The sequence below is a fragment of the Aythya ferina genome, assembly GCF_964211825.1.
Source record: "Aythya ferina genome assembly, chromosome: 1".
Lineage (NCBI taxonomy): Eukaryota > Metazoa > Chordata > Aves > Anseriformes > Anatidae > Aythya > Aythya ferina.
Window position 1 is genome coordinate 83,780,888 of NC_140296.1, and position 15,705 is coordinate 83,796,592.

The 15,705-nt window shown below is 39.7% G+C and overlaps 1 protein-coding gene across 4 annotated transcripts in view; it reads left to right on the forward strand.

The window, feature by feature from the left end:
* The window catches only part of POLA1 (DNA polymerase alpha 1, catalytic subunit), a 199,875-nt gene that overhangs the window by 4,990 nt on the left and 179,180 nt on the right, over positions 1-15,705 (forward strand). For all 4 annotated transcript variants that reach the window (XM_084492938.1, XM_084492935.1, XM_084492937.1 and 1 more), the window contains exons 7-14: positions 607-705; positions 2,580-2,775; positions 3,010-3,178; positions 4,062-4,240; positions 7,615-7,727; positions 8,200-8,316; positions 13,914-13,988; positions 15,266-15,404. In XM_084492938.1, the coding sequence (XP_084349064.1) occupies positions 607-705; positions 2,580-2,775; positions 3,010-3,178; positions 4,062-4,240; positions 7,615-7,727; positions 8,200-8,316; positions 13,914-13,988; positions 15,266-15,404 (1,087 nt within the window). The remainder of the gene's footprint in view (positions 1-606; positions 706-2,579; positions 2,776-3,009; positions 3,179-4,061; positions 4,241-7,614; positions 7,728-8,199; positions 8,317-13,913; positions 13,989-15,265; positions 15,405-15,705) is intronic.

Here is a 15,705-nt window from a genome sequence, read left to right on the forward strand (position 1 = left end):
ATGCTGTCAAATTTTGTGGAGTGTTAAGCAGGGGAAATAATGCTAATAATTACACTATGGCTTCTATTTAAATAGTACCTAGCTATTGTTTTTTGGCTTTGTTGTTTGTTTCCTAACCTTTCTTCTGTTATGCGTTGATATGGATGAATGCAAAATATCTGTACATATAAATAAGTTGAAATGTTTCTTCCTCTAGTATGACACTGTTGAAAGAGCACTTTTGCCTTTCTTAAGGCATGTATGCTCAGTACTGCTATTTTAGCAGACATGCAGAACATACCACCAATTATTCTGATACTTGTGCATTAAAGGCATGATTAGCCACAGAAGTGAGCACAGTTTGAAAACAGTTTCACTCACTGATGACAGTTTTTCTCTCAAACTTTTCCAGAAAAAATCTAGTTTCTTTCCTAATGGGCTGATTGCTCAGATAAGTTTTCCTTTTAACATGGCTGAGTTGTGAATCTGGAGGTTTCTTTGTTTGGTGAATGACAAATATTGGTGGACTTCTTTCTCTTTGATGGAAAATGTTACTAACCAAGGCAGAAGAAAAGGCTAAACAACCCTTCTCTGTTATGTCACTGTCTCTTTTTGTTCAATATTCAGACTGTTCAACCAAGTCCACCACCAATTATAATGCTGAAAAGAAAAAGATCTGCTGGAACACCACTGAATCCTTTCTCTGTACAGTCCCGAACTCCTAAGGTGAAGTAAAATAAATAAATAAATAAATTTAAGTTCTCATTGATAGCCATTAATCTGTTTCGGTTGGTTTGAATACTGTAGTCCTCTATTTCTGCTTTTAGGAATAACTTTTCTCGTTAGCTTCTTTAGTAATGTTAAAGTGTAACTTGATGTTTTTTTTCTTTCTCCCCATCCATGTTAATACATAAACAGAATATTACTTCTATATATATATTTAGTGTAGTAATGGTATGTAACTTTTACATTTGACAGATTAAGTTGTTTCTGTAATATTAGGTACCTCACATGAAGGTGAGCTTCTGCTTTTTCCTCTTTTCCCTATGAGTAGAAAAGAACTTTGTGGCAAAGCATAGATGATGGGAAATGAACTAAGCAGAAGAAAGTGTATCTGTGTTGTGGAAGAGGGTAAGAGACTTCTCTTCTGCAGAATTGGAAAGCAAATGGAAAACTGAAGCTGTGGATATAAGTTGACTTTAGTGGAAGACTGAGTGAAAGGAGTGACAGGTTGCTGTGGGTGGAAGCCTACTGTTTTGATGAGTTCTGGTAAATGGGGAGGACTTCATAGCTGGAGATACAATGATATACTTGCTAAGAGTCTGTAGAGAGCAAGTGGAGTAAAGTAGATAAATCTGATTTACCATTAAAATAACAGAGCGAAACCTTTTGTGATACTGAAATCAACTCTTGACGCTGAAAACAACCACCAGTGGCACTTACTTCAACAGTTGTGTTGGAGCTAAGGTATAATTAAAAAAGTAGGAGATAGAGTAAGAGAGGATCTGTGTCTTTATGGTGCAAAGCAGAAGTTACTTTTATACTGAGGAAATACTGAGGGGAAAAAAAAATCCCAGATAGGCAGTTCTGGTGATGCCTTCTGTGGTCCTAGGAGTTTGGAGATTCAGGCAATGAAACAGATGAAGTGTACGGCCTTAGAAAATAAATGGGCATGAAAGAACATGATGGCAACTACAGAAGGCAAGAGCAAAAGTATTAGTATGAATAAATTCATTTGGCTGAGCTAGCAAAAATTTTTTTACTGAGGTAGATTAGATCATGTTTGCTTCTGTTTAAGGTAAAGGATGGGCTGCATTTTGTTGACTGCAGTAGGAGTAGCTGAACTGAGATTAAAATCCCATAAATGATTTTGTGCAATTCTGTAGATAGTGGCTTCCCCTGAAGTTAAGGTCTGGGGGTTTGTTGCAGACTAAGGGCCCATAGATACAGACACCTGTTGTTGGTCATGGTGGAGACCATTTCATAGACATCTTCTGTGACAAGAGTTTCTGTGGCTGCTGCTGTAGTGTGATAACACTACAGCAGCTACTGTCAGAAACACACGTTATTTGTGTACCATCTTGGAGTTCAGGCTTGTGGAGCATGTTGAAACATGGTATATTTGTCTGTATCTGTCATGTCCTGTAGGATTAAAATATCCAGTGGAGAAGCACTCTGCTCTCCAGTCCCATTCATTCTTGTAGACAGCTTATACCTGTGCACAACAGTAATGAGTTTAAGCGGCTGTATTGGTCTTTCACCATTTTTCCAGGCTCTGTCCCTGTGTGACATATATTGTCACATACTTAGCTGGCACAGATAGAGATTTTAATTTAGGAATGAGGTCATGCTACATGGGAAAATAATGAAAATAACTATACACTTGAGTAAATGTCATCCACGGCCTGTTGTAAACTGCTTTTTAAAGAACTGTAGAAGGAACTCATTTTGAGGAGTTCTAGTTGTCATGCTGCAGAATACATGAAGCTTTCCCTCTAGCCCTGGTTACTAGTTTTGCAAATAGCAAGTACTATATTTTTTTCTTTCCTTTTGTGCTCTTAAAAGAAAAATTTTAAACTCATGTCTAAAATGTTTTTCAGGTAATCACCCCTATATCAAAGAAAGCTCCCGCTCATGTCAGAAAAGAAGCTCTTCCTCCAGCTTCATTTCATCCTGAACATCCCAATTACACAGCAAAATCTGTCATAGCCTCTGAAGAGAATGGAGATACCAAGTATGTGCCAAAAAATACAGAAAATGGAGTAGTGGAGACACTAGAAGAAAAAGCTATTGAAGGTATCGAAAAACCAAATCTCAGCTCTGGATGTTCTTTAAATATGGCATGTTAGCGTAACACTTCCTAGTTTACACTAGTTACATGTTTAGCTAGCTTAAATGTGGTCTTTTACTGCTATATTAACATTTAGTTTTATGTTCATGTGTACGGTTTGCAGTCTGTGCATGCAGATGTAGCGTACAGTGTGTCATTTTAATGATTCAAGCCTCTAGTTCTATGTGCAACACTTCCAGCTGACGATCAGGGGATGGTGGATTTTGATGATGAGGACTTTGATGAACCTATGGAAGCAGAGCATGTGGGAACTATACCTGAGACAGCTGAAAGCTTGAAAAGAGACAAGGAAGTTGAAAAGAAAGAGACAGAGCAGCTGGAATCTGAGAAGAAAGGGACATCTGCCTTGTAAGGATCTCTTTAATTTTCTTAAATTTTCTTCCTTCTAGCAAGACGCCTTTCAGTATGTACAAGCCTTAAGTTAATTTTCATATTTGTCTTTGCCAATAGTATAACTGTGATATAGAATGATGACAATCTGATGTGATGTTTTTTTTGTCATGAACTGAAAAATGGTCAAGTTGAACATGCTGATAGCTACTTTATTGAAAAACACTTAATATTTCTGGGATTTAGCACATAATAACACTTATTTCAGTATGTTGATGTGACTTAATTTGGGTGTGAACAAACTTTAATGCCAATAAGCAAAAATAAGGAATACCTAAAGATGCTTATTCTAAGCAACCCAGAAGGAATTCCATAGCATTAATTGTAGTTAAAAGTATCGTAGGTAGAAGTAGTTTAACCTTATGATCAGCTGTTTTTGGAAATAGAAGAAAATATTTTTTTTTCCTTTTTTTTGTTTGAAAAAAATCTTGAATGTTTTCATAATTTGAAAATATAAAATAGTCCAAGGCCTAAACATCTAATGACTCCCAAAAGGTGGTTTTGTTGAAATAATCTGCTGTTCCCACCGAGCAGCTTTTACAGATGGATGGATTTATTTGTTATGTAAAGGCTTGAATGGCTGAGGCTGAAATTGAAGCTAAATGACTTCTAAACCCTGTGTGTTGTGTAATGAGAACCGTAGTTGTTATGTGGATTTCTCTCTTTGTTGCTCCATCCTTCTTTTCAGAAGAAATCTGAGGAAACACAACTGCTTGGAGTATTTCTTGGTAGTGGAATGAGTGACCGAAGGTGTGAGAACTCTGGACTGGAAAAAAAGTAGAAACAATGATGGTTATAGCAAAGGCACAGTTTTATTTCTTGTTTGTTTCTTCCTCTGTAGAAGTTGTTCTCTCCCAGATGTCTCATGCTGGGACAAGGTTGAAGAGGATGAAGCTGGTTTGGTAGCGACAGACGTTCAGCTGGACCCCAGTATCCTTCCACTTGTGAATGGGGAAAATGATGATCAAGTCTTGAGATTTTATTGGCTGGATGCTTATGAAGATCAGTACAGTCAGCCAGGTCAGTTCAGTTAAAGGCAGAAATTGCCATTCTGATTCTTTTTGTGCAACGGGATTTTTTACACTGGCCTAAGTTATGTCTGGATTATTTCTGTCTAGGTCCTGCAACTTGTGTAATAATCTCTTCTGTTTCTCTGCCACCTTGTCTTCAGTGCAGGGCACTCTGAGTGGGCAAAGAAAGAATGTTGTCTCTTGGTCTAGCATAACACTGGGGTGGTACAAAGGCAGCTACTAGCACTTCTTGATGTTGGTGACCCACTGGCAATCTTAAAATCTTTGTGCTCTAGGAATAAGCTGACGTTGTTAATTTCTTGTGTAGTGGCGCAACAGTTGAGCATGCTTGCTTCTTTTTTCTGGAAACGTACCTTAAAATTCTGGTGGATAAGTAGAAAACCTGTACAATAGCAGTTGCATGATTTTGTATAAAGGGGAAGGACCTTTTATAGAGGGAAGAAGGTGGCCTGAAGGATGTAAATTCTATCTAGATGTTTTTATTCAAACCAAGTAATTCTTGAATATTGTTTCTGTATTAGCATCTCTAAGCTACTTTGTGCAGCTGAAGTGTGAATCCTGGCTCTCATACCTTCCAAACTGCACCTCTTTGTCTTCCAGCCTTCACGTGAGAAGTTGTATTCACATCTGTTCTCAGCACTTCCCATCTGTTCTTTTCTTTAAAATCCGAGATTTCTCATTTGTGCTTCGTGCAGGCTTACCAGAAGGTTCTATCGTACCTTGTTGAAGGCATTTTGCTGTGATGCTGTAAGCGTTGAGTCAGATACGTTTCTCTGTTACACCTTTCTTTGTAAGTTGGGATGCTGAACTTAAATATGAGACTGTGCTGGGTTGAACAGCTTAGTGATAGGAGTGGTAATAATCATAGATATCTTGATGAAATCAATGGCTCTAATATAAAATTGCTCCTTTTAAAGACCCCACTATTGTTCTTTTCCTTTTTTTTTGTCTTCCAAGTCAGTGGTTGCTGAATGGAACATAATTATGAAAGGATTTCTATTCCGCGCATGCAAGGAGTGTTCTTTTCTCATTATGACTTTTTCAGGATTGAATAATAAAGACTGCACCTGTTTTCAATTAGTAGTGTAGAAGGGAAAATTTTGGTACAGCTTTTTGTTTAACATGTTCATGATCTTTGTTTATGCCTCATTTGCTGGGATCTCAAATGCATCGCCTGAAGAGTAAATACCATGGCGTAATCATAAGACTCTTTCAAACTTAATGATTTGGCGGAGGCTTACTTTTCATAACTCCCCTTGCTGTCTCAGGGAGAGAACTTGAGAATTGTAATCCTATTAACATTTTAAAGAAATAATAATTAAAAAAAGCCCTTTCTTTCCCTGGAGCAAGATGGTTTCCCTGTATCTTGACTTTGCTTGCCTTTTGATTCATTGGTAACTTGATCTTTCTTCTCACAGACTTTGTTTTATAAGCTTTTCTTTCTTTTTTTTTCCCTTTTCTTCCTTCTTTCTACAAACAAGTTTACAGGGGATGGAGTCCAGTATCTCTCCTCTAATTTCTTGGTTTTACATGTGAAATGTCTCTGAAAACTCTATGAAGTAGGTCCTGCTTTCAGTGTGCATGTGTGTTGGGGTGGGAGGTGTGTGTTTGTGGACCAGCTGTGACCTCCAAAGGTTCCTTCCATTCTAAATTAATTTGATTCTGTGGAACCTGGCAATTAAGACCACTTACTTGACTGTGCTAGAGTTGATTTGAAGTTCGTCTCTGCAATACAGCTGTCTTTTTATCCTGTATTTGGGCGTCTGTATCCTTTCTACCTCACCTGCTTACATGTATACCTGGCAGGTTAACTTCTTAGTGCTCTTAATACTGCCAGCTCTTCAAACAACCAGCTCCTGGTCTGCGGCCTCTGCCATAGTTTCATCTTTTTGTATGATTTACACCCACCTGAGCCCCTCTCCTCTCTTGCAGTGATTGCTGGGGAAAAGGACTCCATCTTCCCTGTCACTTAGATCTGTAATTTCAGCTCTTTCTAGATCCTTTTATTCAAACTGTCTAAATCTTGAAGATTGTCTCTGTATTAAAATCTCTAAAATACTTTGTGCAGCTGAAGCATGTATCCTCGCTCTCGTCTTCAAAACTGCAACACTCTCTTCTCTATCCTCGACAAAAGTAGTCTTGTTCACATCTATTCCAAGCACTCAAGAAATGATTTTTTCTTAGCCTGTCACTCTAACTCTGTCATCCATCTTAGTGCATCTGCACTGATTTATCTGCTGTCTAATGGAGTAAGAAAGGTACCTTTACATCTGAGAGATTGCACGGCAAAGATAATTTACAACTCTTAACAAAGGACTTGTTTCATGGATTGTCAGACCAAGGAGAAATGTAGGTTCCAAAATCTGCCTTACGTGAAACATTGTTTCTGAGACAGTCTCAGCTCTGATATTTCTGATTTCATGAATAGCAGTGTACTGTAGGGAGCCTGTCTCTCGTGTAATCTAATTCCAAATTATTTATGGAGTTCGAAGGGGAGTCAAGGTTTCAAATTGTACGTGGAAGTTCATTTTACTTGGAAGTCAGCTACACTGCTGCTGTGTTGTGCCACAGTTTACCATCGCTTGATAAGCAGCTTGCAGCATTTTGTGCTGATGCCAGATTCTCAGTGGCTCAGAGATGTGCGTGTACAATAATGACATGGTCCACAGCAAACAGTCAGTTGCATCAGTGCTGCTGTATATGGTCTTTTTGACCTGTCTACTGGCATTACAACTACATGCAGGAATTCTTGCAACATAATAAATCTTGCAGTGTTCTTATCTGCTAAAAATAGCCAGTTGAAATGTTTTTAAAACCAATCAACTTCTAGTTGTTGTCTTCTGTATGTGTTTCTGTAGATTTTTTAAGTAAGAGTCTTTTTAAGAGTCTTAATCTCACAGTACTAACGTGTAAGAAAAGAGGATTAATTGTTCTGGTCTAGCCGAAGAATGAGAAATTGCAGATGACAGAAATGTTTCAGGAGTGATTGACAGCACAAGCATTCTGATTATCTTCAGCTTTCAGTGACTTCTTCCCTCTCTCTCTTCATGAATTATCAAACTAATGTAGATAGAAATGGAATATCAGATCAGAATTCGGAGACTGGTCGTGTGATGCCATTTTGAATTTCATATATCAGGGTGTTGTTACTATAGTGATGGAGGTAGGGGCATGAAGAACTATGCATATAATCATTTACAAAGCTGATGTTTAAAACGATTCAGAATGTGCTGATGCACTGGAAAGATTTGTTGTTCAGGGACCTAAACAAGGAAATGGTTGTGTTTCTGTGCCAGAATGTGTGATAGCTGCTTTAAGCAGCACTAAGAATATTGAATTCTTTGCTCTGCTGTTATTCCCTAGGCGTGGTATTTTTGTTTGGCAAAGTTTGGATTGAATCGGCAAACACCTACGTCAGCTGTTGTGTGACGGTGAAAAATATTGAGAGAACTGTTTACCTACTGCCACGTGAAACAGTAAGTATATCTTTTAAGCATGTCAAACATAAGTACCTTTCATTCTGATTATGGCAGGTTATGAGTTCTAGTAGTGTGTTTACGGGAACCGTTGTCTGTTGTCTGATGCCAGAGGTAAAGCTGTGTGCAATGTATACATGGTATGTCACGTGAGATGCAGAGTAGAGTGTTGCTGCTTTCCCCCAACACAACTATCAAGTGCAGACAAATTGTTATGTTTTGGATTTGCTGCTCACGGAGTAAAAATGTCTTGGAGTATGATTAGAAAACTTCAGAGTTTTCTCAACACTCTGTTTTCAATTAATATTTTTAAATGAAGGTTTTCCTGGCTGATTGCATTGTAGTATTCCCTTAGAGAGGAAATAAATGGTTCATAATACCAAAGCAAAATTCAACTTATTGGTCCTGTCAGCTGGCTTTTTTTTTTTTTTTTTTTTTTAAATTGTGAAACGTGACTTTTTCTTCTTTATAGGAAATCGATCTATCTACTGGGAGAGAGACAGAGACTCCGGTAACAATAATGAGTGTCTTCAAGGAATTCAATGACAATATTTCACCAAAATATAAGATTATGAAGTTCAAATCCAAGGTTTGTATATAAGCACGCTATTTGATCACGTTCTGTTACGGTTTGAAAGGTGGGAAGTCTGTTGATAAACTATCCAGTGGGAGAGGTTATGCTGAAATGCAAATATCAGATCTTAGTGTCAAAGTTGAAAGTGACAGTGTGTTGTTCAGCAGATAGATCAGTACACTGGGATTAGATCATCTTTATATTTGACCAACTGTTATATTGAGGCTTATATGTTTGCATGTTTTATCTTCTCACATTGGCAGATTTATCTTTATAATGTGTGCTCTTCGGGGCAGAGATCGTTGTAGTGAGCTTATCCAAGAGTTAACATGTTGTGAGGACTATCTGGTCTTGAACCTTAAGCTGGTCTGTCAGATGGAGAGTTTGTGTGTGGGGAAAGGTAGCTAATTGGAAGAAAAGATTTCTTCAAAATGAAGTGCTCAGAAACTTCTGTGTTTCTTGAAGTAACATCATTAGGCTGGTAAAGCTGGCTTTCGCTGTAATTACTGGTGGTGTGGAATTCAGTGTAACTTGTCCCAGGTTAGTGAACTTGTGACTTGATAAGATTCATTCCGGGATAGTTGATCAGCAGTTGGGATGGCAGGTAAAAAATATAGCAAAAATGGAATTTAACAATTTATACGTGAGGGAAAATAAAACCAAGTAATTCAGGTTGGAAGGAATCTCGGGATGTCATCTAATGCAAAGCTGGAGTACTTTTGGCAGTTTAGGCTGATGAAGTGAAAACGTCAGTAGTGCTTCTCAAGTGGTGAATCTGTGTAAGAAACAACATCTCAGCAATATGTAGCTTAGTGTGCTGCTTACATCATTTAGGGAAAATGAGGGCTTCATTAGAACTTTGTAAAACATAATATATTTTTTCTAGCTTTTTTCTCAAATTTCTGATCCAAATTTAGCTCTTTCAGTTCTTTCACTGTTACTTTTCAAATATATTTGATCATAACTTACTTGTTTTGTGTGAAAATTGGAAAGGGGTGGGGGGAATTTAACAATGGGTAAGAAGTGTGTAATAGCTCATTATTCAAAGACCCTTTCCGGAATGAGAATCAATTCCTTGTTAAAACATGTTGCAAAAACTTGTGCTCCAGAAAAGAAAAGAGGGGAAAAGGCCTTTGAAAAGATGCAGATCTACTTAAAAAAAAAAAATAAATAAAAAATAAAATCATAATTTAGGAATCTTCTATCTGTTCCATTGTACTCAGGAAAAAAAGTATGGACGAGGTAACAGAATAATACTGTTTAATTATCAATGATGGCTTTTAGAAATTGAGGTAAGCCACATACTGAAAATATTCTAACTGTTATTTCCGAAATTAGTTCAAAGCTTGTCAAATGTTTGCTGATTTTTTTATATAGAGCTTGGGATGAAAGACCTGACTTGTCTGGGGCTGGCTGCAGTGCATCTGGGATTCTTGGGTGTTGTACAGGGGTGATCCCTAGCAGGGAGAGGCAAGTAGCAGCATGAAGGCACTGTTAAGGTCTTACCTAGCATATTATAACACTTGATCGTGCTGATGAGGAAGCATGAACTCAAGTGACATCAGATAAGGAAGATAGCAGTAGGGAGGATGAGACAAAAGAAAAACCAGTTGTAGCAGAGATAGGAAAAGATTTACTATTAGATAGAAAAAGCTTTATTTTTTTTTCCGGCCTAGTAAAGTGGAGAGTAATGGGAGGAGCTTTTGGCTCTCTAAAAATATGAAATGGGGATGAGCAGCAAGAAAACTATTTAAAGGACAGTTTTAGCACAAGAACATATTTATGAAATTTAATTTGTGAATAAATTAGGCAAGATAATTGAGGGTGCAGAGAAGCTCTGGAATAACCCACCGGAAGTGTTTCTAAACAAATAGAATTCAAATACTGTTTGAATTTGTCGGACGCTTCAGCTTACTGAATTTTTACACACTTAACACCGTAGAAGACTCTCTCTAGTTTTATTTTACTGGCTTTTTTTTTTTTTTTTCTGATCTTGATGGTTACTGCATCTTGGAAGGGTTTAATGAGCTAGCGGGGGTACAGCAAGTCGTGTGGGGGATGAGAGGAAAGGTAAGGGAGAGCGGGGCTGCCCGTGGGCCTTTGGAGGACTATTCAAGGAAAGTATTGTAGACTCAGCTATTCCAGCTGAACACAAAGTTTACTGTGAGCAAGCGGCAGGGTCCTGCAAAGCACACCGGGCCAGGCTTGCGTCGCTGCAGCAGGGGGTGCTGTTGCTGCCTGCAAGGTAACTGTGGAATTACTGGGGTGGTTGTCCCATTACTTCATCCTCTTTTGCTTTTGTTCCACTCGGAGAGCCCTCAGTTTGCCTGGTTATATACCTTATTAAGCCCTTTTTCTTAAGGAGTCGCTGTGTTTCTTTTCCTTGCAGTCATGCCACCAGAGCTGTCATGTTATACATCCTTTCCATCTCTGTTTCCACGTAGCTGTGCTGGGCTCCCAGATGGAAACGCTGGTTGCATTCAGCTGGGTAAATGCTCCAAAAAAGGGATCTCCACACAGTTGTGACTGTATGGGGTTAAGAGTTCATGTTTAGAAGAGCCCCCCTGTTCTGTGATGTGCAGTCACTGTTCCTGTTAATTACTGTATTGAAAGGGTTGGTGTTTTTTGAAAGATTTTTGGAAAGGCTGATGGCAATATTTGTCAGGTGAGTGGGACACTCGTGACTGATGTGCTGAGGGTAATACACAGCAGTTGTGTCTCAGTTCTGGCATCGTACTGTGACACGTGGAGAAACTCGTATTCTTCCACCATTAGCTGGGAATTAGGTTACTCGTGTACCTACGATGTGCCCAAAGTTCTTTTTGTTGAGAATATCTGGTTTTGTGGTGATGTGGAGAGAGCCCCTATTAATACCCCGAGACAAGTTGTTCTGGGGCTGTGCGCGTGCGCCAGTGGCGGCCCTGCCGGCACCAAACTTTGTCACTGCGAACAGATACACTTAAGCCGTATCACTTCCTCCTGCACCTGCTGCTAATTGCAGCTTCAGTGGGTTGCACTGCTGCCAAGTTAGCAAGTCTTCACAAATCAATTTGAAAGCAGCCTTATACTCCACTTAGAAACTTCGCAGCTAATCACTGCTGCTCATTTCTGCTCTCTGAAGGGCCACTTGAAGGGCAGATTACTCTGCAGCAAAGCATTCATTCACTGCAGTTATGACCAGAGGCTTGTGTAATTGAGCTGAGCTCTGTGGAATAACGCAGATGAATCACTGCAGCATACTATTTTTACACTGCGTTCAGCTTGCGTTTGCAACAAGAACTTGTTTGAAGCCTGAGAGGTTAAAAAAAAAAAAAAAAAAAAAAAAGTAGTATGTGCTAAAAGCAATGTACGGCCATCTGTGACACTGTGGCTGGGATGCGCTGCTCGTGTGAGGTGCTGCTTTGGCTCTACTGTTCAGACCTGCATTTGGAGGCTACTTTCTTGCACCGTTCTGACCTCAGAGTGATGCAGTTGGGCCAAGTTACCTTACTGCTTTCTGCTTCTGTGTCAGTGTTGTAGCATAGTCATGGTGTAACACAGTCGAGTAGCATGGATGTGTAAGGGTGGTGCAGATGGTCTGTGAAGTGTTGCAGAGCATTTCAGCGAGTACCATAGCATCGCTGAACAGGATACTGTAATTGCTTGAAAAATGGAGGTAATTGTTCTTAGAAACTGACAAACTGAGCATGTTGTGAAATTATTATTGTTCTCAGAGAAAGCAGAAGTGATACTTGACTTTCAGTGAAGTTGCACAGGGCTTGATACTGCTTTAACTATCTCTGTGTTACATATAAACAGACTACTTTCTACTAAAACCCGAGTCAATCATAAAATATTGAAAGCGTGTAATAAAGTAAACAGCTCTTGGGTCCCTCTCTGAAGTGCCTGCATGCTAAAGCACAGAGCATGGAAGGAAGAACTGTGCAGCTACAGGTTTACTCATTGGGATTATGGATATGTGGTGGGACAGGGTGTGGTAAAAACCATGGGCTGGGATGGTGAGGGGGCAGTTCCTGCTCGTGTTTCTGGGCCCGGATTAGAGGGCAGGCCAGTGGGGTGAAATCATGGTGGGTATCTGGTACAGGCTGCTTGATGGAGGAAACAGAAGATGAGGCCTTTGGATGAGTGGAAGAAACCTCACTTTTGCCAGCCCTGTTCCTTATGAAGGGTTTTAACAACCACACTGTCTGCTCTAGGGGAGGTGCAGCAGGGCACAAGCAATGCAGGAGGTTTCTGGAATGCAGTAATGACACCTGAACACAGCTGACTGGGGACCTCATGAGGGGAGACACTGGACTGGGCCTCGTTCCTACAAGCAAGGAAGAACGGGATGGGGATGTGAAGTTCAGGGGCAGCTTTGGCTGCAGTGTACAAGAGTTGTTGAAGTTCAGGATCGTGAGAGGGGGAGAAAAAATCAAAAATCTCGATTATAATCCTGGTGTTCCGGAGAGCAGACTCTGGCCTGCTTGGATACCTGTTGGAACAAATCCTATAGAAAATGTCCTTAGAGAGAATAGGGGTTCAGAAGAGCGCATTTACTTTTCAAGGACCACCTTCTCTGTGCTCAAGAATGATCCATCCTCACAAGGAGGAAGTCGAGCAAAGGTGGTAGGTGTCCTGCATGGATGAACCAGGAACTTCTGAATAGATTCAAACGAGAAAAAGAAGCATGCAAGAGGTGGAAGCAGGGTCAGGTGACCCAGGAGGAAAGTGCAGGCACCATCCAAGTGTGCATTAGGAAGGTCAAAGCCCATCTGGAGATGAATCTGGTAAGGAAAGCAAAGGGCAACAAGAAAGGCTTGGAACACTTGGACTGGACAGATAGATACAGGTCCCTGGGATGGGATGCACCCGTGAATGAGGGAGCTGGCCAATTCCACCGTGAGGCCGTTCTTGGTTACCTTTGAGGGGTCATGATGATCAGGGGAGGCTTCTGAGGACTGAAGAAAGGAAGTGTCACTGCTAGCCTCAAGGTGCACAAGATGATGACCTCCAGAGGTCCCCTCCAACCTCAGCCATACAGTGAAGGATTATCCAGGGAATTACCCTGCTGATCCAGCCTCAGCGCAGTTCCTGGGAGAAGGCGGTAGAACATCTAGTTGTGAAAGGTGTTTACACATGCACAAGGAAAAAAAAAGCAAGAAACAAAGTGCTTGGGAGTGCTCCGTGTGGATTTACAAAGGGGAAATGGGACTTAACCAAGCTGGCAGCCTTCTGCAAAGAGACAACTGGCTTGGTGGACAAGGAAGAGCAGTGGCTGTTGTTTGCTTTGAGTTAGTAAGGTCCTCAGCCTGTCTCCTCTCCTGGCCTCCAAGACAATCTGATGAAGCAAGGGCTTACTGTATGCTTTTTGATTTGTGATGGTTAGTATGCATGTAAATCAATTCTGTAGAAACTGTTCATGCTAAGAAGACCAACAGAACTGAAACAGTCTTACTATCTTTAGCTGGTTATAATGCAAAGAAGTTGCAAAAATCGTAATATATGATCCAAACCCTTGATATTTGAAATGTTGTGTTTTGGTTGGCCTTTATTTCACAACCTTTCTTAATGGACAGAATTAATTTTCAATTGGGAGTTATTGGAAAAGTAATTATCTTTCTTTTATATAGAAAGTGGAAAAATATTACGCTTTTGAGATCCCGGATGTTCCAGCAAAGTCAGAATACTTAGAAGTTAAGTATTCGGTAAGTATAATTTGTCTGATGAAAGAACATAACCTGCTTTCCTACCCACTTAATATTTTTTTATTTAAAGAAAAAATTGTAGGACTTGACCCTTAGTAGCTAGTGGCTATACCTGTGTTGAGGTGTGTAGGTAGTTGGTCATTGTTTGTTTTTTTCTTTAAAAAAAAAGGGGGGGGAAGGGGGGAGGTTATTGATGAAGGGGAGGGATGTTTCCTATTCCCCAAGTTCAGAGATTAATGCCTAAGCTTGTGGCTTTTTTTTGTTACCATTTGGCTACTCGTTAGTCCTTAACAAAAAAAAAAAAGTTGTTTATCAGGAAGACTAATATTTGTCAGTGTTAGCTGTATCTGTGCAAATAAGTCCTGAGAGGGGGAGAAATGCATATAAAAACTGCTACATTCTTCCTGCCTTCTCCCCCAGTTAAAACTTGCTTATTGTGTATGTATATTCCAAGTATTTTTATATTACCTTGTCTTGCTACCAAATCACGTAACCAGCCAAACAGCCCTTTAGCTGTGCTGGGTCAGGGCCTGAAGTGCTGTCAGATGTTTCAAATTGCTTGCTACCTTTGAATGTGTTGTTGAATCCACGTGTATAGCTGGTATCTCTGCGTATATGGCTTTTGCAAATAGCAGCTGGATGAGCAAATCTTCAGTTGAAGAGCTGTAAAATTGAGCAGCAAAGATGGGAAAAAGATCCCATGAGAACATCAGTAGCTACTCTTAATTAGCAGAAATACTTGACTTGCTTTCAAATGTAGGACTTGGCAGTTGTGAACCATTTTGGCCAGTTGCTGCGGTAATGCCTTTTTAACCCATTTTTTATGCTAGTTTGAGATGCTAAAGCAGCATCCCATAGAGATTTGCTATCTGTCCTAAATCTTTCTTCAGCTGTGCAGAAACACTTTATCCAGCTTTAATCATCGGTCATACAAATACTGTAACTATCTAATTAAGTTTCTCTATTAAAATGGTCATTGAGCACTGTTGTAGTCTTGCCTGATGATAATACTTCTCTTGCATCCAGTATGGATGAAGAAGGTTTGCTTCGGTGCATTTTTATATTAGTGTCCTGATTTTAGGTACTTATGCACCCATTTAAGTAGGGTCAATAGTGTAATGTCGTGAATTACCATAAGATATTACAGATGAAGGCTTTGCCTGTGGGAAATTACAGTGATTTCAGATCTTCCCTGGTTTTGTTAAGGTGGCGTCTGAATGTAGTGTGTCAACATGACTGTGGTGGGAAAGGACTGACTGCTTTTTATTACTTGTTAGGCTGAATACCCTCGGCTGCCCCAAGATCTGAAAGGAGAAACGTTCTCACATGTATTTGGAACTAACACCTCTAGCCTGGAACTCCTCTTGATGAGTAGGAAGATCAAAGGACCGTGCTGGCTGGAAATAAAAAATCCACGTATGGTGCTTTGCTTGTGAAATTCTTGCTTGTTGAAAAATGCACATAACTATAGATTGTGGGGAAAAATGTAAATTCTACTGATAAATTCCCATCTAGCAAATTAATTTTGTAATTTAACTGTGCAGTTTTCATTACCTAGTACAAACTCTAACTTTTTCTTTGTATTTTAAAACTCCGACTGTTTGACGTTGCACACTGTGCAGATTAGATGATAGCTTTGAATGGCATCATGAGGGAACTGCAGTCCGTAGAAGCTGCTCTTTGGTGCATACCCTAAAGCAATTTATATAATGTATAA